A 27,607-nucleotide genomic window follows, 5' to 3' on the forward strand; every position below is an offset into this window, starting at 1 on the left:
AAAACATTTTTGGACATTATACAGTCTGGATTGGATGTTTGAGTATGATTCTTTATTTAAATAAAAATACCAACATTAAATAATAAAAAAAAACAAATGTTTTATTGAAATAAAGTTTCGCGAAAGCGTATAAAAATTGTAAACAGATTTAATTTAAGAATAACAAGTTTTTAAGCCCAAAAAGCGCGGCCTAGCGATAATTATTTACTAAAATTATTTACAATGTCTTTGTGTTTCAAGCTAAGCTCCGTTTATATTAATACATGTTTAACATATTGAATATAATTTAAAACTTATCGCCTACCGAGATAAAGAAGCGAATATTTCGTCTGAACTTATGTTTATACATTGTCAATTCAATTCATACAATAACCAAAGCTACATTGAATAAGGATAACTGCCATCAGTTATTTTGATTATAAGAACAGTATATACGCAAATTGTAACATTAATCTCATTTTTAATTGTCAAATCACTAAGGACTGTGACGAGTTCTATCCAGTCGCTGCCACTGGATACAGGAAAAAACTCAGCCCTATTATCTAAATTTTCTGAAATATTGAAAGTGGATACACAATTATTGAATAAATGAATTCAATCATAGTAGATATTTTTTTTTGGAAGATTAGTAAATAGTTTTTGATAGCGCAAAGGTATAGATTTTTTTTTTCATCCTAATTTTGTGACATGGGCACTAGACCCGACTGTCTCTAGTGTCCAGTCCTGACTAAATGAAATTTTTATGCACAAGTTTCGAAATTGACAAATTGAATTGGAATGCGAATATTTTGTATAAAAAAATATATTTTATATATTAGAAATTTTGTTGTGATATATTTATCGAAATTTTCTTATCAAAATATAACAATATTTATTTTAATAAATAAGGGTGTACGATTTTAAATATTGATGATTTTATGTGTGTTGTGCGTGCACTTTGGACTTTGTCGTTGGGTGGTTTAAATAAATAGTAAGATGTATTTTCGAGCATTTTATGCGCATTTGCCGCAGAGCGGTTTGTTGTCCAGCACCGAGAATGTGGAATCGGTGACGGGGTTCCGGCATTTCTGGAAACGGAAAAGATCGCTGTTACTTCTCTACTAATATTATAAAGTGGTAAAAGATTCTTCGTACGTTGAGCCTAATCTCCGGAACTAATTATCTCATTCTATGTACATTCGTCAGATATTCTATTTTTTCATTTGTAGAACATTAGTAGGTACATTATTCCTGACTGGAATTGAGTCAAAATTATTTATATAATATAATTTTTTTTAGTATAAAGTTGCACCCGTTAAAACTCCAGCGGATTAGTAGTATCAAATAAAATCAAATAATTGTTACAGTATTTGCCGTCAAGCGGTAAACTCCGGTTCGAAGTAGGGATTCTATCGAGAGGAGCTCATTCTACTATTGTGGGTGTCAAAAGTACCTATACAGATTTCATGGGTTTATATTCATCGCCCAGAATGTAACTATAAAGTCAATCGGATGATCAATCTAAGTGTCCGTATTTAAATTAGCTCTCAGCTAAGATCCACTTGTTGTACATAAATTAGGTCACCACGAATCCTCTACTATATTCTTATTTTTACTCTGTCTATTTGTCTCTCTCTCGCTTTCACAAAACGTTCGATACTCACATTGCAAGTGAAGCAGTCGCGATGCCACTTGGCGTCCAGCGCGATGATGGCTTTGTCCACGATCGGCGTTCCGCAGCCCGCGCAGCGAGCCGCGAACTTGTCCGCGTAACACGACGAGCAGTACGGGCGACCGGCCTGGGACGAGACCGTACATTAATAACTACCGCTTGATGGTGAGTACCAATAATTAGGACTCTTGTGTTCTCGTACAAGCATACATTATACAGCACATAAAATCTCAGTTGTTCAATTTTCATACGGCGCCAATGTGCATGCGTGGCCAGTGGTGACCACTTACCATCAGGCGGCCTAATTGCACGTAGATGGACGTGATATATGCCATCAAAAACCAAAATAAAAAATGTCGCTGTTGATTATGTTGACGTCGTATCTAATGCCTCCACTGAAGAAAACAGTAGGAATGGATTATGGATTAATTAATACAAATTGTCATCACCTGACTTTTATTAATTACAATGATGAAATTTGTTTCGGAATAATGGAATCAAATTCCGACAAGCTAGAATATTGCTGTCTACCTTTGTCTATAGTAGAATAATTCTTAAATATTACATTCAGTGTCCACTTGAGGCAGTTAAACAATATGTCCAATTACCTGTTCCATAAATCCGCCCCCTCCCAGCTCCTTCCTGCATCCTCCGCAGACGAAGTGATGCGCGTGCCACGACACGCCCAGAGCTTGGATCACGCGCTGAAAAAATAAAATAGTTAACGAAATGTATTCATTATGATGACTACGAGCGGAAGCTCGTGTGAGGGAAAGGGGGAATAGGCTACAGGTGCTAGGGTTAAAAGTAACCTATGAGTTATTCCCATAAATTTTAGTTCCCAAGGTTGGTGGCATTGGCGATGTAATATTTTTTACAGCGCTAATATCAATGGGCGATGTTGACATTTACCATCAGATGGCCGCTTTGCCCGTCCGCGAAAATATTTTATAAAAAAAAGAAAAAATTCGAATCCGTTCTGGGGTAACAAACATCCATCCAAACAAACTTGCATTTATAATATTAGAAATATTAAATAATCCGATGACCTCCGTGGTCGAGTAGTGTGTACACCGGTTTTCAAGGGTACGCCACTCCGAGGTCCCGGGTTCGATCCCCGGCCGAGTCGATGTAGAAAAAGTTCATTAGTTTTTATGTTGTCTTGGGTCTGGGTGTACATGGTACTGTCGTTACTTTTGATTTACCATAACACAAGTGCTTTAGCTACTTACATTGGGATCATGTGAAGTTGCCCAATAATAAAAAAAAAGACTATTATTATTGATAATAAATGTTAGGTGTTTTTTTTATGATGAGTATATACCTACCTATAGGATGGACTTCCTTAGTTCCTTATAATATTATCCCGGAATCAAAATTCCGGTCCCGTGAGAGAATGGCGTTACTAATGCTAAGGAGCACGCAATCCACAAATAGCGTTATTGTTTCTGAGATGACATCATTCTACTCGTCTCTGTAGTATATACACGATGCTATATAGCATTAAAACATACTTGAAACTACCGGCTATGTTTCGTCCGTGAAAGATTTGTCATTTGAAAATATTTTGGATAATATTTTGATATAATAGAATTTGAAAAGGTTTGAAAAGGCGGTGGCATAGTTTAATATGATATAGCCTTATAGTTTTTGCCGTCAATTAAACGTGGAAGCATTTTCTTTTTGGTATCGGTACGCGGACGCGCAAATGGGCCTCCTGATGGTAAGTGGTCACCACTGCCCACAGTGCAATATAGACATTAGTGCAGTATGATATTAAAATTTTAAGAATTTCTTACGGTATTAATGCGCCATCAACCTTTGGAACTGTTGTGTTACGTCCCTTGTGCCTGTGGTACACTGGCTCACTCATACTTCAAATATATGATGAGTAGTTGGTACCTACTAAGATGGGCTTGCACAGAGCCCTACCACAGAGTATAAATTAATTTAAAATATTATAACTAAATCACCACAAGGTAGGAAATTATACGACTAGAGATGAACTCGTGAATGATTTAACGTTTTTTTTACAGACATGATAATTGGCTACTTGTTAATGTTCTAGTAATAGTTATGAACTAATTATTGTATCTATTAGGACATTAACATCAATTTTCAATTTATTTTTAAATTTGGAATCGTAAGTTTTACTGGACGTTTTCTGTAACGTCTGGACGTGTCTGTGTAAGTTATTTTAGTAGTATTATTTATATGTATATTTTCACCTCAATAGAAAGGGATTACTGTTACTATTAAAGTTGTTGGCCGAGACCGAAATTGGGCAGAAAATTATTAATATTTGTTTCTATCACTATACTAAATGTCCGTCCTGATATTGTGCGAGAATTTATACAAAGTTACCTCTTTAATTTCCCTTTAAGTTAGATTTTCCAAAAATTACTTTATTAAAGATCGCCTACGTCGTCAAAGGAATCACTATGTGAAATTTCAAATCAATTAGTCCTAGTTTGGGAGATCTCGTTATGAGTGGTATTTAACTTGTATATTTACTTAAAAAAGTAATTTTCGTTTGAAATCTTTAAATCGACCTGTTACGAAGTCATAATATATAAATATTATGTAATGTGATGATTGTTGTCCGGTAACCGTGGGAGCTTATGACGTCACTCTTCGGCGCAGACGCATAAAAATCAGTGTAAGGTCGATTTGACTCACAGATTTTGAGGGCCCGTTCCCAGCCATATATGGGCGTCAAGAATTACATATGCTAGTCGAATTCAAAATCATATTTTCAGTTAGTCATAGTTAAAATTAGAACATTGACATCTCATTACTTAACGAGTTCACACTCTTAACACATCTAATATATAGTATAGTATAGAAAATAACATACATACATAACATAGTACATTTATAAAACTCTAGACTGACTCTGACGATGTACTCGTTTGTGCGTAAATCCATATATACCTAGATGAGTATTTATAATAATTCAAAGAACACTCAAGGAAAGTACATATATACGCTTGCTTACTCTACGGCCTTGACAATTACGTACCAACTTATTTCTCTACTCTGTATTCGCAAGAGAAATCTAATAGTTTAACTATATGTACAAATTTAAATAGACCTACAAATAAATCAATCGATTAAAAGTGCTTCGCGTAATGTTTTATTTTTTTTAACTATCCATTCATTAGTCGACTCTCTCTGACTCACCGGTGGTTTCTTCCGACCGTTGTGTCGGTACAAGGTCGAGTCATCATTGTTTTTTTATGTTAATAGCTAATTACGTTGTGGCGAACGTTTAGTTTATTTTTATGTTATTTGTATAAATATTTAATTATGATGAATAACATTCTCGTTCCAGCGTTGATTAAGGTAACATTTCCAAATTGCATTCTTTCTGCCTTGGGCACAATTTAGCTCATAAATTAAGGGTTTGAAAATTGGGCAATGTTTTGGATTCTCCTCGGAAAGCGCGTAGACCAGTTGGTTTGGTGCTTGATCTTTCCCAGTCTAATAGGGTAGTCTTCCTGGATCGTGAGAGTTTTGAATATACTTACGTGATATGTCTCCAAATAGTAAAAAACAAAATCGCTTCCTGCCGTCTGGTCATTTAGATCTTTTAAACTACGCAACGGTTTTTAATTCATCCGTACACTGAGTAATTCAAGAGGAATATTTAAATGGATGATACAAGTGAAGAATTTCTTCATTTTACATTTATTACATTTGCTCGCTTAAACCGGAACACATTACCCAGTATTGCCCGTGGCATGGCAAGCGGCACCGATCTCTACCGTCAAATGAATTAAAAATTATTTCTATGAGTAGTTGACATTACTCACATCGGTAATGGGATCCCCACAGCCGTGGCACCTCGGGCTGTGGTGCTGCGTATAACACGGCACGCAGTGCACGCCGCCGTCGTGCTGGTGGAACTTGGCGCCGTCGATCGGCTTGCGGCATGTGTTACAAGTGAAGTGTTCGGGGTGCCATTTCTTGTTCAGCGCTGTTACTATCTGGAAATTAATCAATAATATTACACACTGTTAGCAAATACCAAATCACAAGTTTAAGTAGTTATTTGACCGTTAGCTTACATGCCCCGCTCCACCAAATAACAATGTACTAGTTATAATATTGAGTATGCAATTTTAAAATGTCTGAAATCTCTATATGCTTGCGTCTGTATACTTCAGCTGCTTTTTTTAAATTAATTATATATAAATGTCTAGCTTTACCATAAACCTAGACTAACTGTATTATGTTATTTTGTTTTACACGGATAATATTTTCTAATATTACAATCGCTTCTGATAAATTCATAGGATACTTTAATTTCAAATTGTAAAAGACCAAAAAAAAAATTATAGATATCGTTATAATAATGTTATGTTTTATGGTTATGTACAACTGTAAATAACCAACTGGCTAGGTACTTTATTTTAGAAAATTAGTAACCCTCAGTTCAGCTACTTTTCGTAACGCTACTTGTCCGTAAAATCTTACAAGTAGCAATAGGTAGTATTATAGGCAACTTTACGATTTTAGCATGACGATTCAATAGTACTTAAAAGAGCTCAATCGAATAACGAATAATTGATACAAAACCTATATTATAATCGATAATTGCCTAGAATGAAATCTATTCAATTATATTTGGTCAATACCCAAAACCTTGGGCTTTTATGTAACAATGTTACATTGCGTACGCGAATAAGTACATGGATTGTATTTATTTATTTACATATAAACATGAGATAATATCTCGAACGACGGTATTCACCTTTAATAGCTGAAGAATTAGATTGTACGTAGAATTTCTCGATTCCAATTCGTTTAACTCGTTAAGGCGATTGTTAACGCCTTCTCATATTGCCTAGCGCTGATCGGAATTACTGTCACCAACTACGGCGTTGATCGGTCATTAATGTGCACTGATTTTATACTTACAATGCATTGTAAATACTCTAGTCTTACACGGTAAGGGTTCTGAATAATGTTGGGAGTTATATCGATGCTATGAGCCAAATGTAAAGTAAAAGAATACATTTTAAATATCTTATAACGAAGGACTTGATTTTTGGGATATTTTTTTGTTTGGGTAATCAGTACCATCGCGCAAGTCGAAGTTATTTAATCAATCAGATGAAATTTAAGCACTTATTACTTGTTATCTCTTATATATGAGATTTATCTCAATAACGGTTTATTGGTTTTTTTTTTTTTAAACTAGTTTCTTATGTAAAATCTGATGTTACCATGTATACTGAGGTTACCACCGCCCATAGACATTGGCGTGGTCAGATATATTCACCATTTCTTATATTGCCCATGTGCCATCCACCTTTCCTCCAATTCTCCACCGAAATTCAGCCTTCAAACCGGAACACAATAATACCAAATATTGCTGTTTGGCGGCAGAATACCTGATAAGTGGGTGGTACGTACCAAGACGGATGATCACAAGGGACCAAGTCATACGTACATAAGTATGTTACAGTTCATAAGAATTGACGGTTTACAATATCGCGAGACATCGCGAGGTACGATCTACAAGCAAAATTTTTTACAAAGCAAATTGACGACTTTGAGAGGTTGTAAGCAAATAAACAGACGAACTATGATATTCGGTATATTAGTAAAGATTTGCACGCGGCACATGTAGAGCTTATCTCCTGATATCATTTGATTGACCACTTCATTTCTTGTACACCTGTACGTACATGATATCAACAACATTATTACTAACTACGCGATAAATGATATTTTTTGTTTATTTTGTATTTGCTAAAGGATATTATGAGGGATCATTCGAAAACAAATTCGATTGCAAACAAATAATACTTAACTAATAGTGTACATTGTTTCGGTGACAACTGAGGCTGAGTAGGCCCCAGAGATATCATGGCAAAGATTTGATTTAAGAGTCTGGCAAAACTTAGTGGGATTCTTTTTTCAGAAGTCACGTTTTCCTGTAACCCACATGTCAAAGTTTTTCAAAAAAATGCTTCCATGTCACTATGTAGAAAATATAACTTAAATTAAATTTGATTGGGTATTAAAAGTTACAATGTGTAGGGGCGGACTAGGCGTATTCTCCTGCCTTCATCCTTCATTCCTCCAATTCGTTTGATCATTTACGATACACATTTAAAGGCTTTTTATAAGGCTTATAGCGTATCTATGAGGATACTTGGCATTCAACAGGTGCACTATGTCCTGTCCTTGGTTTAGGAGCGGCCGTTAAGTCTTGAGATAAGCTTCTTGAGGAGAAGATTCCAAATGGTTCGTTGGAGGAGACACGTGACTCTCAGCCTTACTCATTCATACGTATAATGGTAATCCTCTTATCGACAATTTAATGCAATAAGATTTAAGAACACGTGATGGAAGATAGTCGTTGCTAGTGCATCGCTTATTATCGCAACGATGCGTTCGAAATACCGAAAATCTAAATCAAACCGATTCGGATTTTACTATTTTATTATTGCTTGTATTATTTGTTTAGTTCGAACTCCAGCTATATAACACTTTATTTCGTGCGAGGCAACTCCACACAATTTTATTTGAAATAATTGTAGTGATGTAGTTCTACGTAAGGAAATCTAAAGGTTTATGATGTCAGTAACTTCGATTATTACAGTAGTGCGTACGGACAGTTGGCTGGTTATGTGATACATTGCCAGAAGCGTAGTTGCACTACACGTAGGTTCACTCACACTTTAAACCGGAATACAATAATACTAATTATTGCTGTTCAACGGTGGGACATTTGATTTGTTATGTTAACTAGCTGTGCCCGCGATTTGTTATAGCCTAAGTTACTCCTTCAGCTTTCTTCCAGTAAAAGTCCCGTCGAAATCGGTCCAGCCGTTTCAGAGATTAGCCGGAACAAACAGTCAGACAAAAACTGTAAAATACGTTATTTTGGTATATGTACCGTGTATACATACATATGAATTTAGTAAAAAGCGGTTATTTTAATATTAGAAAGAAACCAGTTTTATGATACGTATAGACTAAAATTAATTAATTTACTTACTCTGCCTTGAATAGCGCTATTGCAACTGTTGCAAATAACAGGTCCTCCGTCGGCTGTGGACTGAAACAATTGAGAAATATCATGAACACGACGTCATAAAAGTTTGGAGTTTGTTGAGTTTTTCTACTATATTAAGAGTCATATGCTGCAATGATTGTATGTTAACCGAATTTGGAAAAAGTCACTGGGATTGGTGGTTTTATACATTATCATCCAACTTTTAATTTTTACATCCTTTTATAATAATATACTTTTATTAAGATATTATGTCATTGACCAAGTTATGGCTTAATGATAGGGGAATACGGTTTCCACAATCATCACTATCAGCTAGATAACTTTGTCTTTCCGTAACATTGAGCGATTTCTCGATACATTAAGTTCGGTATGGTCAAAACATTTAATAATAATAATAATACATTTGACCTTGTCAAATGTATGCATGACCGATACAGATATAACTGATAACGATATTTTTACTCGTAAAATTTATTATATCGACGATTTCAAAAGAAAATTCCATTGAATGATAAATATCGACAATTTAATACATTATGATAATAGCTATATTGTGTAATAATATCAGTTATTAGAATTACGCTCGTAATGTTTCAAGAAATTACGATACAGATAAAAAAAACTTTAAATGAAAAATTAACTTGTAGTGAATGCTATAAACACTATTATATATATATATAGATATATCTTTTATGTAATAAGGGTAGGTCAGGCCAAATGGGGGTAACCTGATGGTAAGTGGTCAACGCCGCGCATAGACATTGGTGACGAAAGAAATAATAACCATTCCTTATATCACACCAATGCGCCAACCTTGGGGGGATAAGATTTGTCTGAAGCTACGCTGGCTTACTCGCCCTTTAGACCGGAACACAACAGTTCTAGCTATTCCTGTTTGGCGGTAGAACTTTGTCATTTTAATTGCTTATAATGTTACGAACATACATATATTTTCTTATTAATTGAATTGTCAGTTTTGATTTCAGTACAAAGTTCGCATTTAACTTTATGCCGTGGAAAAAAGAACCTTTAATTCTTAAGGGTAATATACTCAAATCATATCAAAATATACTTTATTCAAGTAGGCTTTTACAAGCACTTTTGATTCCTCATTTAACAAACTATTTAAAGTAAAGCTACCACCGGTTCGGAATGTAGATTCTACCGAAAAGAACCCCCAAGAAACTCAGTAGTTATACTATATTCCAACCATTAGATAAACAAAAAGCCAAATAAACAACATTTGTCAGCGAATTGACGCGATATCATTGGTCGAGAGCTTGATTAGTCTATGATATTCACTATGGATTTGCGAAAACTGGCGTTTTGTACGTCGACGAAACTGTTATCGGAAGTAAAATTAAAGTGGATATAAGTAGTTAAGTGGAGTAGTATTGTATTATAAATAAAGATATATTAATGATAAACTCTTAGTAGTGCACAATATAGCCGAGTTTTAAGCGAATCGCATGAAATACGTAAATTTATGGTTTGTTTATCTTTTTTACCTACTTCGATTTGAATTGGCTATACAAATGTCATTATATATATTCATTACAACTAAGATGTAATCTAAAGTTTAAAACAAACCGGTACCCTTTAAAGGTTGTTTTAACGATCGAGATTAGAAGTACTCAATACAGTGGGTATAAATGCATTTTAATTACTGCGTAAATATTTAAACGACATTATTGTACGCAATACAAGGACAATGAACGATTTTATAGTTATATCCGAGTTTGTTTTCTAGCGGTAACCGACGGGAAGAGGTGGGCGCTTACTGTTTACGATTGGATAATTTATGAGGCGATAGAACGTGTATCGTCATGCTTTCGTTATAGTAAACGTATCAGACTTTTCTACTACACGCATCTACTGAAACGAGATACACTGAGTTCGTTTGAAATTATTTAACGACTAGTTTCGGCCCGCGTGGAACTGGGAGGGGGAAGGTTTTAGGTCTTTCCATACTATAATCTGTCCCTGTGCTAAAATTTCGTTCAGCCGTTCCAGCGTGCTTCAATTACAAACGTCCATCCATCCGAGCTATGCATTTATAATATTAGTAAGATGTCTTCTTTCGAACGTCAAAAAGAGCGAAAACAGTGTTCAGATACCCGCTAAACAACTCTGAGACTTTCCTTTACAGAAACAATATCTTTTAACTTTTCCCGATTTTAATACGTAATTACGAATGACAGGCATATTTTTTTCCGACAATTTCATTAATTTGTACATAATTATCGACAGCAAAATGATATTATCAATAAATTGCAAAATGTTGTATTTTTTTTTTTTCGAATTCTTATTAATAATCCTTGCAAACTACTCAAGTTAATATGCAATTGACTTGACTTAGCATTGCAAGAAGTTAATTGATTTATAAATAAAGTCGAGACAAACATGTTTTCTAGGTACAGTGTCGTTAATTATATTATGTTGCTAATTAATGCGACTTTAGTCACTAGTTAGGTTAGACGTATATACAATTTTTGATACAATTAAAAAAACTCAACTTTAGTATTTAATTATTTTTTTTAGATTTCTGTCAAATCATTTTCACCTCTTCGTGTTAGTAATCTCAATGCAAACAAATCTTTATACCCTCGCGAATGAATTAATATTTATGTCATTTAAAAGCCTCGTATTTGGCACAATCCGGGGATTTCAATTTGTTTCAACAAATTAGTTTTTAGCATAATGAAGACTATCATTTCATATTTTACTTGAGAATTATTGCTAATTTCCATTGAATAGGTAGCGAATTTAGAATATATATATATTAATTAACTTTTAAATAAAAAAAAATCATATAATTACATCTGACTAGCGACTTGTGATAAATACGCTTTTGTTTATTAGGAGTTGATTAGTTCTTTCAACCTTCAAACTGCCAGGATAATATATATTGAAGATCCAAACCTAGATTCAGTTCCTGGGTTCAGTAATTTCTGTATGCGAAACTCGGAGTCTAGAAGTCAACAGTAGGTATATATACTTTCGTAAAAACTGTCGCCTTCCAGAATGTACGTGAATCTATTGGTCCTGCACTTGAATTTATTCCGGTCGTATCGGTGATTGCCGTCACACCTTGTGACAAGTGTAAGGGAATATATGCTCACACTTTCTTTCAACTTTATATTGAACGGAATTATATCACGTGTATAATTTATTACTCGGCGATGTAAAACCAGGGTAATGGCTTTAGCAGCACGTACTCGTTATAATTATTTATATGTGTACTATGTCACTAGGCTAGTTATCATATTTTGACTAATGAGGTGTCGTTAGTTTAGTCTTTAAGAGTCACACCTGCCGACGTAATATTAAATCCAGCACGGTTGATATGATTTGCGCAAATCGGTCAGTGTTAAATATGTTAAAATTTACAAATACTTGATTTGGTTATAATATTTTGACAAATTGCGAAATATTTTTTTATAATGTCTCGTACTTTTTCCGAAGATCGCCGAAATTTCGTGTGCCTAATATTTGTTTATTAATAATTTTTTTAATTTATCTACACATTGGCGACGAAGGATGCAAATGATTTTTTTTGGACTTTAAACTGAGAGTATAATTGGTGGTGCGCGAGTCATAACGGATGTTTACAATCTAATTTAAGAGATATCACAACGCATGCAGACATATATATTTTTTATAAGTGTTAGGCGTTAACTATCAAAACATCCATAGACAAATGAAAACAAATGACTGTGAAAATATAAAGCATAGACTGTAGCCATAAAACATTAAGACATAATAAGTTCCGAATAGGATGTTAGTGAGGTCGGAGGTGTGTTTTTGGGTGTCATAAGGAAGCCGCGATCAAGCTATTAGGACTCGCCACCTGTTTCAGTCGATCGGACGTGACACGAAAAGATGCTATCAAAGAAAGCGACGACGTGACCGTAAACCGTAGCCGTGACACGTCGCCCCACGTATCAGGTATCTCTAGACTTTAACGGAACAATGAGCTTAACGTGTTGCATATGAATAAATGTAAATGAATATCGTAAATGGATAGTCTTAGATTTCTTAGATCAAATCGATCCGAAGAAATATATATTGTTGTCGATTGTCTGCGTAAACAGACGTGTCACGTTGGCAATTATCTGGTCGACATATTTAATAGTGTCTTTAATTTTGGCGCTTAATTCGTTATTTCTGATATTTATCATTATTATAATTTGTATTGTTATACCGTTTTACCATTTAATGGTAAGTGATCGCCACCGTAATTCTCACTGTAAGAAATTATAATCATTCTCTGCGATGCGTCGACAACGCCCCAACAACCTTGGGACTTGTGTTATAACATCTCAGTTTCCAAGTTACACTGGCTCAACCATCCTTCGAGCCGCTAAACAACAATGTAGTGGTAAGCCCTACCACCAAGTGAATATTTATAAATGTTGCTTTTTTTATGAATGTTCATTGTAACGAGGCATATGAGGATAACAAGTTTGTTCTTTTTTGGCTATAAACTATATATATATCGACAAAAAAATACGTAATATATAAAAATAGATACTAATTGTGTTATAAAGAAACGATAAAACGATAATAACGTTAATCAATTTAAGTGCTCAAAACCATTTGTTTGTGACAAGAGCGTTGAATCAATGTAGGGCGAGCCTCTGCAAGGTCAAGGCGACGGTTAGGCTCGTTGTCCAGCGAACGACACGCTACTAATAGCGGTGTTTCATTAATACCAATAATAAGTTTGATTTACAAGTGGATTAACTTCAAAATTTAATGATCTCAAGCGATAAAAACACTAAACATTTTGTCCCGCAACATGTAGCATCCGGGTCTTGTATTGTTCATATTTAATAAATTAAGTATTTTTTTTGAACTGTTAAAATAATTCTTCTCAGTAGATTGAATGGAACTGGGTTAAAATTAAATAGTCAGAGGAGGAATAGGCTGGTAGAAAAATTAAATAAAGGCTTGTAATTTTGTCTTTTTAATAAAATAAACTTAACCAATCATATACATATGATTGGTTTGAGAACGGGTAAGTCGTATCATAGTAAGTGATCACCACCACCCATTGATGTTAGTGTAAGAAATTTTAACCATTCCTTACATCGCCATTACGCAAACAGCCATGGGAACTAAGATTTTATATCCCTTGTGCCTGTTATTATACTAGCTCACTCACCCTTCAAGCCGGAACGCAACAGCTGCTCGGCGTATACAGGCTTGTGAGATTGCGAAGTATTGCTATTTGTTAGAAGTGACGTGTGGGTGGTACCTTGACATCATAATTGAGTTTTGAGTGGACGTATATGCAGAAGTTAAACATACCCCTACGTACAATGCCTAATTTGCAAGAATGCATTATCCTGAATTGTATATTTTAAAAAAAAAACGAGTGTTCACAATAGCGTCACTCTCGGTGGATGACAAGCCTCGAGGAGGAAGTTATCTGAGTCATGTGTTGTTTTGATTCATGTATATTGATGTAAGTTATAAATAATGTTAAAAAAATATGTGACATGCTTACAATTTAAAAAATAACATAACATATCTAATAGTTTCTTTATTGCGTCCTCCTGAACGATTTCAGTCACGGGGAAAATTGTACATTAAATACATTATTCGGTGCGGAAACGTGTTTTCCATGGTGAGAGTACAGAATCAAAATATTCAGGTAGACTCGTAAAAGTACATTGAATTGTCATGTAACAGTGTTAAATGAGACCTACCACCGTTTTACAAAGTAGACTCTATCGAGGAGTAAGGAGTTACCCTTTTTCTACCATTTTAAATATACAGTATGTCAAAAAAGCATAAATAAATGTATATATATATTGATCTAGATATAAAAATCAACAAGTTCTCGTAAACCAATTTATTTTTATTGGTCCGACCCGCAGATCGATCTCATAACCCTGGGATATGTGGTCATATGAGCCAGCCACTGTTCGCGTTACGAGACAGGCAACATTATGGACATAAATTATTTACCTATATGATAACAGTATTTCCTACCTAATGTTTTATATTCACTGATGCAAGAAAGTTATTATCTATAACCGTTCCATGAATTTATATGTGTCCAATTTTATTTTTATGCCATTTAAAAAAGAACGCTCACAGAGTCGAGAAAGGTACAGAAATGTTTTTGTCTTTATCTATTTATATGTATGCTGATGAATCAGAAACATTTTATTTTATTTTGCTATAATTTAATATGAGACGTATGTTCACTTATAGTAACGTACATGTGAATTCGCTATTACATGTAATTTACTTGGTGGTAGGGCTTTATGCAGGACCGTCATCGTGTATTCTACCACCCAAGAGCAATATTTAGTCATTTTGTATTCGGGTTTGTAGGGTGAATGAGACAACATATTAGTTACAAAGATTGGTGGCGCATTGGCGATGTAAGGAATGGTTAATATTTGTTATGGTTCCAATGTTTGTATACGGTGACTTACCATTGGTGGCCAATTTGTTCGCCAACCAATGTTACAAGAAAAACAACTCTATGTTAAAGTTACAGACGCATTTCAAAGAAATCGTTATCATCATTAGCGATCCGCGTCTTTGTACTCAATTGTTTTTAATTATCTAAGTATGTAATTACATTTTGAACTGGGTCATCGGGATGTATCGCGGTGTCGGTCGTCGATGGCGTGTCGACAGCTTTCGTGATGTAGTGCTATTTAGAAGTCCGGGGAAATGAAATTCGTATTGAATTTAGTACTCTGGGGATGTACTTGAACGTAACTGGATATTATTTTGATGTATGTGTCTGTTTCAATGTATTTATCACTAGCCTTGCCCGTCGATTCGATACTCGTACATGTATACTACCGCAAAGTAGCAATATTTCGTATTGTTGTGTTCCGATTTGAAGGGCGAGTGAGCCAGTGGGACTAGACACATGGGATATTGCAATTTAGTTTCCAAGGTTGCGTCACGCATTGAAGATGTAAAGAGTGGTAATTAATTCTTACAGTGCCAATGCCTGTGGGCAGTGGTGACGCCTATCTATTTCTCCTTCTGACTTGTTTATTTCCATCTTAATATTACCGTAATAAAATATATAGCGTGGTAGTTTTGAATGAAGTAGCTCTCTGAAGTTGGATTATTGAAATCGGTTCAATAGTTTCAAGAGTTTATCGTTTACAAACAAACACATAAGTTCCTTTCTATAATATTATTATAGAAAACGTAAATTTAATTACTTTAATTATTCTATTTTTGAAATTTTTCGTTTAATCTAAAACTATTTCGTGTAAATTGAAATGACTACTGTTTATTTAAACGAACTGTGTGCCGAAAAAAAATTGTAATTGTATATCTTAGTGTACGTTTTCCAGCAAAACCACAATGGTGTAAGATGGCGGTTTAAGCTCGTAATAATATATGTTGTTGGTTGGGACATTTAAGAACTTTAATTCTATACGGTTGTAGTTAAGCTGCGTCGTGAGAAAAAGAATTGGTAACTTTTGTCTGTCACGCCTTGTTGTCAATATTCTCGAAAGTCTTCGTTGAAATTTTAAAAAATTTACAATATTTTGGTTATGTTTATACTTGACAATTTTCTTAATTGAAAATGAAAACACTCGCAAACAAAGGAATCGCTGATATTTGTTCGGTAATACGAGATTATCATACTAGACTGAGAGCCAGTGTTCCGCAGACATATATGATATTAGTATATACAACACTGGCTCTTAGACTATATATTCATCATCATTTGATCAATCAATCTAGATGATTCTAAAAGATATTTGTTTTAACTTATCATCAATATACATATTTATTATTTATCCTGCGACATTGCTTTAAGGGTTAAAAAGTAGCTTATTATGTCTGTATTCGGGGTTCAAGATTGCTTGCCAATAACATCAAAATCGATTCGGTGCTTTAGTGTTGTGTGTTAAGTTGAGTTACTTTCGCATATATGAAATTAGTAGATATTTTGCTCTTTAACTGAAATAGAAGGAGGTTCTTAATGAAGGAGGCCAGGGAGGCCCCAAACTATTTAATCGTTTATGGGTACGTCTATTTCCTATTGATTAAATATAATACAATTATAAATTGTTCAATTTTCTTTATACACAAATACTTGTATATTACAGTTTTATTACAAGTACGTGTTATAATCTGCGTTGTTAGGAAACGCATCTTACATGTAAATTGTCGAGTAAATTGCAATATTAAAGTGTAAACTGTTATATTAGTGTATATGTGTTTAAGTCAAGTCGTAAACGAGCGCAACGGACGGTCACTTTGCAACTATTTATGTACTACCTGTACAAATACACTTGTGTCTTCATTAGCTCGGTATCAGGGCCGCTACATTATATTTTACATACATTAGAAGCCTGTAAATTTCCCACTGCCGGGCTAAGGCCTCCTCTCCCTTTGAGGAGAAGGTTTCGAGCATATTTCACCACGCTGCTCCAATGTGGGTTGGGGGATTACACATGTGACAGAATTTAGTTGAAATTAGACACATGCAGGTTTCCTCACGATGTTTTCCTTCACCGCCGAGCACGAGATGAATTATAAATACATGAAAATTCAGTGGTGCCTGTCTGGGTTAAGATGCACTCGATCTCGGCTCTTAGCAGAGTTTCTAGCTATGGTATAATTTAAGAGCTATTATTATTTAATAATAATATCCGTTCCGTGTTAAGTACGTGAACGCAAATTTTCATGAATATTAGTTGATTAGTTTACGTAGTCTACCTATTTTATAAAGAATAATAATGAGCCTTTACAACTCGACACATCTGACATCTCACGCTGGTGATAAGCAACATCAACATTATATCCTACGGGAAAATGGCCTGGGATCATCCGATAGCGAACCTTAGCACAGCGCGTGCTCATTGGTCAAATCAAATAGCGCGCGATTCTTTAGCTTCCTGTTACACACTTCCGTCCCTTTTCACGTCACTCCCACGTTGCATTAAAACGAGATATGTTACACATCATACAATTGTGATATTAAACGATGCTCGACAAATGTTACGGAAAAAGTTTCAAAATTGAAATATACTTTATTCAAGTAGGCTTTTACAAGCACTTTTGAATCGTCATTTAACAAACTATATTAATCGAAGCTACCACGGGTTCGGAATGTAGATTCTACCGAGAAGAACCGGCAAGAAAGTCAAGAGTTTCTTTTTTTTCAACATTTAAAAATACGAATATTATGTATGTATGTAATATATCCTGCCTGGGAGTCAACAAGTTTTAGCTCGACGCTTTTTTATCATCTGTGTAATCTTGTTTTGAATAATATGCCTTCTTTACCAATGATTTGAATTTATGAAACGGTAAAGTTAAAAATATTTATGAACTAAAGTAGGCAACCCTGATCGTGGAAAACTACGCAATTTACCATCATTATGTAATTCACAGCGAACCATAGAATCATCTCAATGTGTTTCATTTACGTTCTAGTTTTCTTCAATATAAATAAGTCAATAGTTCAACAGGAAAATAACGATTGACATTTTAAAAGGGTTAATTGTATCTTAGTTTTGCATTTATCTTATTTACCTTTTAAATTTTGTTAAACAACAATGTCGTAGATACATTACATACAAAACTGAAGCAATTTTGAAACTCTAATGGATTTTTTTTTTTTCGCTATTTAATTTTATTTAAACACTTGATACCTACTTTAAATTTAAGAAATATACCTTGCGTTAACATTGAATGATTGCCTCAAAATGATCCGACGGTTCACTAATTTTTTTCTTGTAACTTCATATCCTTAACATTGATCATTATTATTTTAATCTTGCATATTTGATGATATTCATTGAGTATTATTTAACAATATTAATGTTTCTTGTTTTGAAAATTGGCGATAATGTAAAATTTTAGTTACTTAGTTTTGTTTTTTTTTTAAACTAATCATTCATCATCAATTAAGCCACCATTACAATTAGCTTCACGGCAATTAATATTTCACATTGCGTTAAATATAACAAACCGCAGATATTTCGATTTTTGCCTGTTAATATATTGATATCATTTATTTAAAAAAAAATTGATTAGTTAACACAATAAAAAAACATAAATCGTAGAGTGGAGATCGTAACGTTTCGTTTATTTATTTGTATAGTTTACTATGTATTTCATTTTTGAAGGAAAGAGTAACTGTTATTAACCGATTGTAGTTGTAAATTCTATTTAATCCTGTAATATGACGATTCTAAAATGCTTTTACGGTATCCACTCGTTTAAACAATATTTTCATCAAATCGAATATTCGTAAAGAATAATATTAATAATTTGTACGTTATACACTGTTATAAAAAGCCTGATACGTATGTAAACATCGATGCGAGTTGAATCAGTAAATCTAGGATGCAGTAATTGTTTACGCTGATGGAGAATTGTATTCGTAACGCCTCGACCTTCGTGCAAGCCCTGGAAACCGAAATAGAGCGCGTGGGACGCATTGTGATCCCATAAACCAGAAGTTTCTATGAAAAATACGATTTAATAATTATATTATTTCGTAAATATTTAATAAAACCCTGCTATTCGTTATGTGATACGTCGATTTTAATGTCATCAGAGTGTGTGAGTTTAATAATTAATATATTTATAGGAATATATTTGAAGTTGCAATAAAATTGCCTGGTATTAATCAATATTTTCAAGTTTTCAAAGATTAAAGATAGACATTCGAGGTGACCTCAATGATGAAATTTTGTAGAAATCGTTCGTGTCTGTAATTTAGGCAAATAAATAACAGTTGAGGTGCTCTTCCTCGTTGACGATCTTGTTTTTGTTTTTGGTAGCTATTGCTATTGACTATCTTGAATGCTATCGTATCATTAAAAAAATTATGAAAATGAGATTAGAAAATGTATCCAAAATATGCAAATTCGTATGTGTATATGTTTTTCTTAAATTTCGTCCCTTAGATATGCAATTTTCAATTTGAAAATCGTAACAAAGCCTCAGATACTATTTGAAATTTCAATGTTACTTTTCTTGATGTACAAATTAGCTTATAAGGCATAGATATATCTTTCGTGCGTATGATTTAACTATTAACGTTCCAGTGACACGGACGTTAGGTATTTTGGCAGGCCACGTGTCGCTGACACGACCAACAATGAGAACCGTGTGAAATGGTGAGGTGTGCGGATATTTATAATAGAAGTCCAGTCCGGTGTAAGTGAGTCGAAGACTCCGCGCTCTCCGAAATAGATTTTTTTATACAACTACATTATAATGGATTTATCGCGTTCGCTTGTGGGTGGACCAACACGGCTCACGGTGTGTCTCCGAATGTTACGTGTTGTAAATTATTTATATAAACAGTTACTAATGATTTGATCGCGAGATATTGTTAACTTTTTTTTAATATCATTTGTACAAGTTATGCAAAAAGGTACACTTTGTTTAAATGACACAGAGAAAATACACTGTGAGAAATACGCGCATATCAGATAAATTAGAAAATACGAATAATTACGACAAATGCTTAATTGTTTTATAAGAATAAAAATGTCAATTACTATGATTTTTCTTTGCCTTTATTTGTCGCAAAAGATAAATAAAAATACATAATTTATGATTATAATCCTCTATAGAAATAAATGTATTTTGCCTTATACGAGGAGTAAGTAACAGGATGTTAATGTTCCGCTGCTCTTTAGGCGCAAATGTGTAGCCTATTCCACGAGTAATTGTGCTGGTACACAAACAGTAAAACAAGACTAAATCAATACATATAACAAAATAAAGTCATCCCGCCGCGTATGTACGCAATAAACTCAAAATCTATCAAACGGATTAGTATGCGGTTTTTTTCTAATGAACATGATGATGATGTTGTCCGAAGTAAATAACGTAATGTAAAAATGCGACCGCTGGCAATGTTCCCCCAATAAGAACTGCCAATAAGTTGAGTTACTGCCCTTTTCCGCAAAGAAATAATTATGGAAATCAACAATACGAACGATAATAATCTAAAAACTTAAAAATATTTTTCGGTTTTGTAGATATTTTGGTTACAACTGTGTCGTTAATCGGGCAAGCCAAATATATTCTAGCTACATGTTTTACACTGGAAAACCTTTTGATTCTTAAATATAAAGGTGAGTTGGCTGCGAACCAAAACGCGATATATTAACTATAATATATCAAATATTTTATGACAAAATTTATCGATTGACATGAAATAGCACATTTGCAAGTTACTTCCAACCTTCAGCATCGCGGTTGCGATTTCAGCCAGGATACATTATTTAAGAATGTTGAAGTTTACGTGTCGTTTTTGCCCGTTTTATTATGATTCTTGGGTTAACAATACCGCGATATATGTATCTCCTCAATAATTCTGTTTAGCCTAACGTTGACTGTTAGAGAAGGTATTCTTGCATTGTCCCCCTTGTATACGAACTACATTAAATTGGACAATAAAGGTACTGAATAAACAAATATAAAGGCTCGTTGGTTGGTTCTTTGGTAAAAGTATTGTAGCCCAGTTCGTTTTATTACTAAGATTTAAATCCGACCTGGAGTTTGAACCTTTGGAACCTGCACCTTTAGATACTAGTCACTAGACAAGTGAGGCAGTCACGTATGTACTATTTTATATGTAAAATAGTACTGATATATCATACAGATAAAAATGTATATGACGCATAGTTGTAGTTGTATTTTAAGATAGTAAAAATCATAATCTTTATTTATTATTCTTTAATTTGTGTGTTTTGATATTGACTTGTACGTTCATGTGATATAGTTTTAGGATTGCGATTAATTAGAATCGTTATATTGTTAAGTTTCTGTAGTCTTGACAACCTTTATGTTAAAATTTCATGATGCTCAGTTGAGTAGTTAAATCATGAAAGCGTAACAAACAAATAAACAGATTAAAATAACAATTTTATGATTAATTAAAAGATATTAGATTCCATTTTTGAATTAATGACAATCACATATTGATCTCAAAATTCGACCCGAACGAAATTAGAATAAAGAATCATTGAAATAATAGAATTTAGAAAATCATTATAACACGAAACGTGTACCGTGATTTCGGTGCGGCTAATAAAAGATGAAGATTTAAGCGGGGATGAAGATAAAATAATACCAGATGAGTTTTCTCATAAGACACTAGGTGTTATTTAAACACTAGATACTAAAATAACGGTTGAATCACTACTGAATTAGCTCGCCTGGAAATACGATTTGTTTCGTTATTTTGTGTCCGTTTGAAAATAGATCGCTAACAAATTTTTAGGACGTTTTAATTCACGTAGACTTGGATAATGCGTGACCTCATTCGATTCGCTTAATTTATTTTATGTAATTAAGGAAGGTGGGAATATTAAAAAACTGGGAACAATGACGCTGTCATCGATACTGTTTGTCGAGCTATGTTTAAAACAAAAATGTTTTACCAGGAAGCGAACTAACAGTGAATAAACGCATATACCAAAAACAAATAATATCAAAACATACTGTACGTAAACAGATTCTTCTCGAGCATTTTATAAAATTAAATGTAGATTTTACAAAAAAAAACCCGACAATAAATCGAAGATCTACAATATTTTTGATAAATAAATAAATCTGCACAGTTCTGTTGTCCGAGCCTTTGGTATTCCCCTCTATTATTTTGATGGCCCAGTGGCTAGAACGCGTGCATCTTAACCGATAATTTCGGGTTCAAACCCAGGCAAGCACCGCTGAATTTCATGCGCTTAATTTGTGTTTATAATTCATCTCGTGCTCGGCGGTGAAGGAAAACATCGTGAGGAAACCTGCATGTGTCTAATTTCAACGAAATTCTGCCACATGTGTGTTTCACGAAACCGCATTGGAGCAGTGTGGTGGAATATGCTCCAAACCTTCTCCTCAAAGGGAGCTTTGAAAGAGAAGGTTTGAAGGAGGCCATAGCCCAGCAGTGGGAAATTTAAAGGCTGCTAATGTAATATGTAAAAATGTAAATTTTGATGGAGTAGTTGATGTGCCTACACATTTGAAATTACAGGATTAAATTGTTTTCGTTTTATTGTATGTCACAACCATATACTAAAAACGTTATCCTTATTCGAAGGGATTGTTTGTAAGACGGCTTAAAAGTTTATTTATCTTTGTAAATGTACTGCCATTCGTCATATATGTCCCTATGTCCCATGATTTAATTACATTGACTCATCCACTTTTCAACTTAAGGTATAGCCCCGTTTGGCGGTGGAGTATCTATGTGGGCTCAGACCGGTCTCCATTCGGACTTAATAGCTCGCTTACACTTGTAAACTGAAATACGAAAATGTGTGATAATTTTTAGGAATAATTTTCATCACAAATATAGGTATTATAAATATGTATACTTGCGCGTATATTTATGAAGTTTTTATTATAATTTCTTATTTATTTGTATATCGGACCTTGTTGTGAAGTAATATTCCAACACATAGAACTAAAAGTAAAAGTTATTAAAATTTAAAAGAGAATATAACTGATATGAAATAAAAATATTATTTTTGATCTTTAAAATAATATGTATAATATGTGACAGAGCTATAAAATTACTATCCATTAGATCCATTGTATTTCCCTTTTAAAGAAAAACGTGTATTTGTGTGTCTGTACACGGTCCGATCGTAAAACATTTTTGTGGCAAAGCTTTTATTTTAATATCGCTGCTAATATTAGTAGAAAACATTTAAAGCGGTGCAAATCACACTGCTCGATTGATTTGTGTTGGTTTTTTTTTTTCATAGTTTTTCGGCTTACTTTCGGAAACACTGTACATATTGAAACTGTTTCGTATTTTACAAAATAACTCTAACTTGTCCATTACTTTTGGTAGTTTATTTCTATTTGTATTTTTTATCTATACTGATCATTATTATTATTAATTACATTAAATATTTATTATATTGAATTCTCCCGCAATATCCTCTCGTTTTATGATTATAAATTAATTCATATTAAAAGTGCTTGGGATTGCATTGTTGGCATTCGATTTTCGTAACCTGCGCCAGCGCAGTGGTAGAAATTTACATCATCATTAAAAAGTTGGATAATTCGAGTCGTATGAAAATAAACTGGGAAAAACATAAAATAAAAACCTCTATTGTCGTTCGTCCGTTGAACTTTGCTGGCAATGTCTCTCGGTATCTGGTATTATTTTATTTTTAAGACGTTTTAAATTTTTCCTTAAGTATTATAATAATAGATTCTCCTTTATATCCATGTGTTTTTATTGTTGATTTCGTGTAAGAACTTGTGATATGTATGTATACCTACAGGACGTTTTATAGTACATGTGTGTGTGAGTGGAAACACATATGTGTGCTTTCCCTCAGTCCTCATAGTCAGCCAATCTGACACGACCGAGAGATAAGCGCAGGTCGTTACGTGCTTTCGAATACGAGAGTAAAATTATTACTATTAAGTTACTGAGATTTCCGTGGACACAACCTTTTTTATTGGATTTGAAGTCAAGACCTCGAGATTAGCGATTTTAAAATCGAGGATATGATTACGAATAATAAGTCGAAAAAAATACTATGTATTTTAAATACATTTCTAGGTTATATTTTTGAGCTTTCTTCAAAAGTTCGTTTCACATTTCATATATCAATATATTAAATCAGAAAATATATCTTAACTAGAGTTTTTTTGGATAATAGTGATTAAAACGACTGATTTACTTGTGTGATTTTCCTGTCACAGCGGAAAGGATATACAGAGGAACAATGTCCAATTTACTAAGTAATATACAAGCTACTCGTCCAGGCTTTACAAACGTTCTAGAAAATTATTCCTTACTGAGATGGCATTATACCCCTTCTTGAATCACTCTGTTTATTGATGAAAATCGCATAAAAATCCGTTGCGTAATTTAAAAGATCTAAGGGTACATACGACGGGAAGCGATTTTGGTTACTATGTACCGCTTAACATAAATAATATTGTGTGTAAAAAAATCACAATTCAACGAAACGAAGAAGTCCAGTCGTTATGTTTTGTCTATTTAGTTGGAAATGTACCCGACGTTCGCAAGGTTTCAGCGTCTCCCGATCGTAAACAATGCTCTATTTATATACCTCGTGTTTGTGTATCGCTTTAGTTGTCGCTACGATGACCGCTCGGGTCAATTAGTGAAGTTTACCGTTTTCTTTATGACTCTCTACAAATAGATTACATGTAGGTATGTTATGTTTGTGATTAAATTTAACGTTGATTGTTGTAGATCGTTTCTTAAGTATAACTTATTGTTGTTAGTTTAAACAAATCATTCAATATTCCTATAGTGAAGGACCGGCGGGAAGGAAAATTAACGGTTTTTTTTTATATCTTATGTTTTACAGTTATAGTTTTCATACAATAATTCATATTATTTTATGGTTATTTGAAATAGCCTGGATGCGATCACCTCATTTCCAATGATCCAATGATGGTGTGCAATCAACTAAAAAGTCATTTAGCACATAAACATTAATAAACACTAACGACTGAATATTTTTGAATGTATTCTTTGATCCTATTGTAAAAACGCATTGTCCCACAAAAGAGTCACTAATCATTCTCTGTGCAAGAACTTTAAAGGTTCAATTTGGTTTAGTAAAAGTCCTAAATCGATTTCTTCTCTTTAAAATTCCATTTTATTTCCTTAAACTCTTAATATAAGGTTTATTACAAACTCTTACTGGGGTTTGAAATAGTTACATAGCATTTAAAAAATATTAATTTGGTGGAAAACATCCTGAGCATATTTGCCAAATTCGCAAAAGCTTGCCTTTATCTGATGCGGTTTCTGCTTCTTTATTATGACGGGAGATAAAGACTCATTTATTAAGAAATCGGCGTCCTTGAAACTAATTTAAATTTATAAATTCACAATAACTTGTCATGTTATTTTCCAAAAAAAAAGAGGAATGTATTTTTGTTGTTTTACCAGTTGAATTAATCGCTGATGCCCAGTCTTTATCAATCATGATATTATCATTATTATTATTGATATATTGGTATTTATCATTCGTATCGTCCGGATGTGCTTTAATCACCACAAATAAAATAAAAGTGATTCATCCAAATTTCATAAAGGTATTTTTTCTCTTACAAGTCTTACATCTTCTCCCACTAGTGAAGATTCGAAAGTAACAGTTTTTAAAAATCTCATTGCTAAGCTAAGGTCTCCTCTCCTTTCGAAGAGAAGGTTCGGACAATATTCTATCAGGCTACTCCATTGCGTATCCATATTTAAATTAAGAACATGTAAATCCAGGGGCTCCTCCCAGCCAGGGTTTAAACCCGGCTAAAATTCTCGTGATCTAATCACTGGGCCGTGTCAGCTCTCGATAAAAACTGTATCGAATCATTTTAGAGGAATTGTATAGTGATTGATTTGTAATTTACCCGGTTCTACAAATCTCACGAATTTTTCGGTAACAGGAAATACTATGACTTCTACGTGAATTCTAGCGATCGCGAAAATCGCCTTCACAAAATATATAAAAATAATAAAATAAAGTTTATATAAAATCACAAACTTACCATGGTTTCGTGGTTAATGTATAAGATTTCGACACACGTGTGCTCACGACAGATTCGCGTTGCGGACTGGCCGGTAATAACGCGCGCTTTTAGTGATGTAATGTGATGGTGTAAGGAACGTTTTATCGATGTATCGTATTATGCAACGGCATATCATCTTGAAAATCGTTTGTCGTATTTGGTTTGTTTAGTAGTCATAAATGAATATTGATATGTAAGAGTGGATTGTGAAGGTCGTGGGTTTAAATTAGCCGAGAAAAAAAGCTAAGCTAAGCTTGTTGTGGTCTAATAATAATATTAATAAAGTAATAAGCAGTGTAGTTGTAAAAGTGGATATGTGCCGCTAATGATTCCCAGTTGTATATGATCACTTGACACATACTGGTTTCCATGGGTAGTTCCATTTAACCGCCGAGCACGAAATGAATCAAGAAGTCAAATTAAGCACGTGAAATTTAAGCCTGCAGTCTCCGATTATGATTTAAGTGTTTTAACCACTGGGCCGTGCTGGGGCAACTGGCGAGGATGACAGACAATTCGTTGCACTGGGCTCGTGACACACGTTATGCAGGTACATTAATATCTTGTATATGTCTTTCGTATTATATAAATAAGGAAAATGCTATTTAGTAATTTTACAATAATAAATATAACAAATTTAGCATATGAATATTACTAATAAATAAAATTGCTTCAAAAATATATCTAAAACCAAATTATATATATCATAATACAGTTAAATTCATGAAAATTATTAATTCGTTGATTTTTTAAGTGCATTATTTCTTTATTAACATTTAAAAAATATATCGATGAAATAATTATTTTCTCATCACTATTGAAACTCCAAAATCCAAGTGGCTTATCTTGAATGATGTAACCAGTGAATTAGACAAATTGAAATAACACATAGGTATTCGTATTAAAACCGACTATGAAATATTTCAACACCTCCGCTTCTTATCGAAGTAATTATTATTATTATTAATATATTTATTATTATATTAATTATTAATATACAAGTATTGTTTATACGTTCATCAATAAAACTATCGATATTTAAACGCACCTCACTAATATAGGGCAGAAATACACGGCTTATCGCGAATGACGTAACCGATGCATTTACGAGGAATCGCACGGATTGGATAAAACTGGCGGTGTAGTCCTTCGGATTCGTTTTAGGGTTCCTTGATGCATATACTTATAGCTACCGACTTTACAAAATGTTAATTCTGATTGAAATAATCACGAAGGAACTCAGATGCCGAGTGTTATGTTTATTTTTCGATTCATATATTTTGCTAACTTATGGCCGCATGTCTGTTTAATTTTGTTCGTAAAACGTATCCGATAAAAGTTAAAAGTTTGAAGTTAAAACCAAACAAACATCTATGCTA

The 27,607-nt window shown here is 33.6% G+C and overlaps 3 protein-coding genes across 3 annotated transcripts in view; 1 reads left to right on the plus strand and 2 right to left on the minus strand.

Moving 5' to 3' along the window:
- Positions 1-27,607, minus strand: part of LOC113397838 (uncharacterized) — a 614,853-nt gene that overhangs the window by 548,455 nt on the left and 38,791 nt on the right. The window lies entirely within an intron of this gene.
- Positions 1-27,607, plus strand: part of LOC113397919 (uncharacterized) — a 52,896-nt gene that overhangs the window by 4,400 nt on the left and 20,889 nt on the right. The gene's annotated exons all lie outside the window — the stretch shown is intronic.
- LOC113397837 (uncharacterized protein) lies at positions 81-26,327 on the minus strand. Its single transcript, XM_026636356.2, has 6 exons — positions 26,208-26,327; positions 8,667-8,726; positions 5,467-5,640; positions 2,260-2,355; positions 1,644-1,778; positions 81-1,067 (listed from the first exon to the last, which is right to left on the minus strand). The coding sequence occupies exons 1-6, from the start codon at positions 26,208-26,210 to the stop codon at positions 993-995; spliced, it is 543 nt and encodes a 180-aa protein (XP_026492141.1). The 5' UTR covers positions 26,211-26,327; the 3' UTR covers positions 81-992.

The sequence above is a fragment of the Vanessa tameamea genome, chromosome 13 (assembly GCF_037043105.1).
Source record: "Vanessa tameamea isolate UH-Manoa-2023 chromosome 13, ilVanTame1 primary haplotype, whole genome shotgun sequence".
Taxonomy (NCBI): domain Eukaryota; kingdom Metazoa; phylum Arthropoda; class Insecta; order Lepidoptera; family Nymphalidae; genus Vanessa; species Vanessa tameamea.

What these genes read in the sequence shown, in the direction of transcription:
- LOC113397837 (XM_026636356.2), bottom strand. An exon ending in GTGGGGATCCCATTACCGAT is followed by an intron (nt 2,356 to 5,466) that starts GTGAGTAATGTC and finishes TTATTTTTTCAG; the next exon opens with CGCGTGATCCAAGCTCTGGG. An exon ending in GCGACTGCTTCACTTGCAAT is followed by an intron (nt 1,068 to 1,643) that starts GTGAGTATCGAA and finishes TTCCGTTTCCAG; the next exon opens with AAATGCCGGAACCCCGTCAC.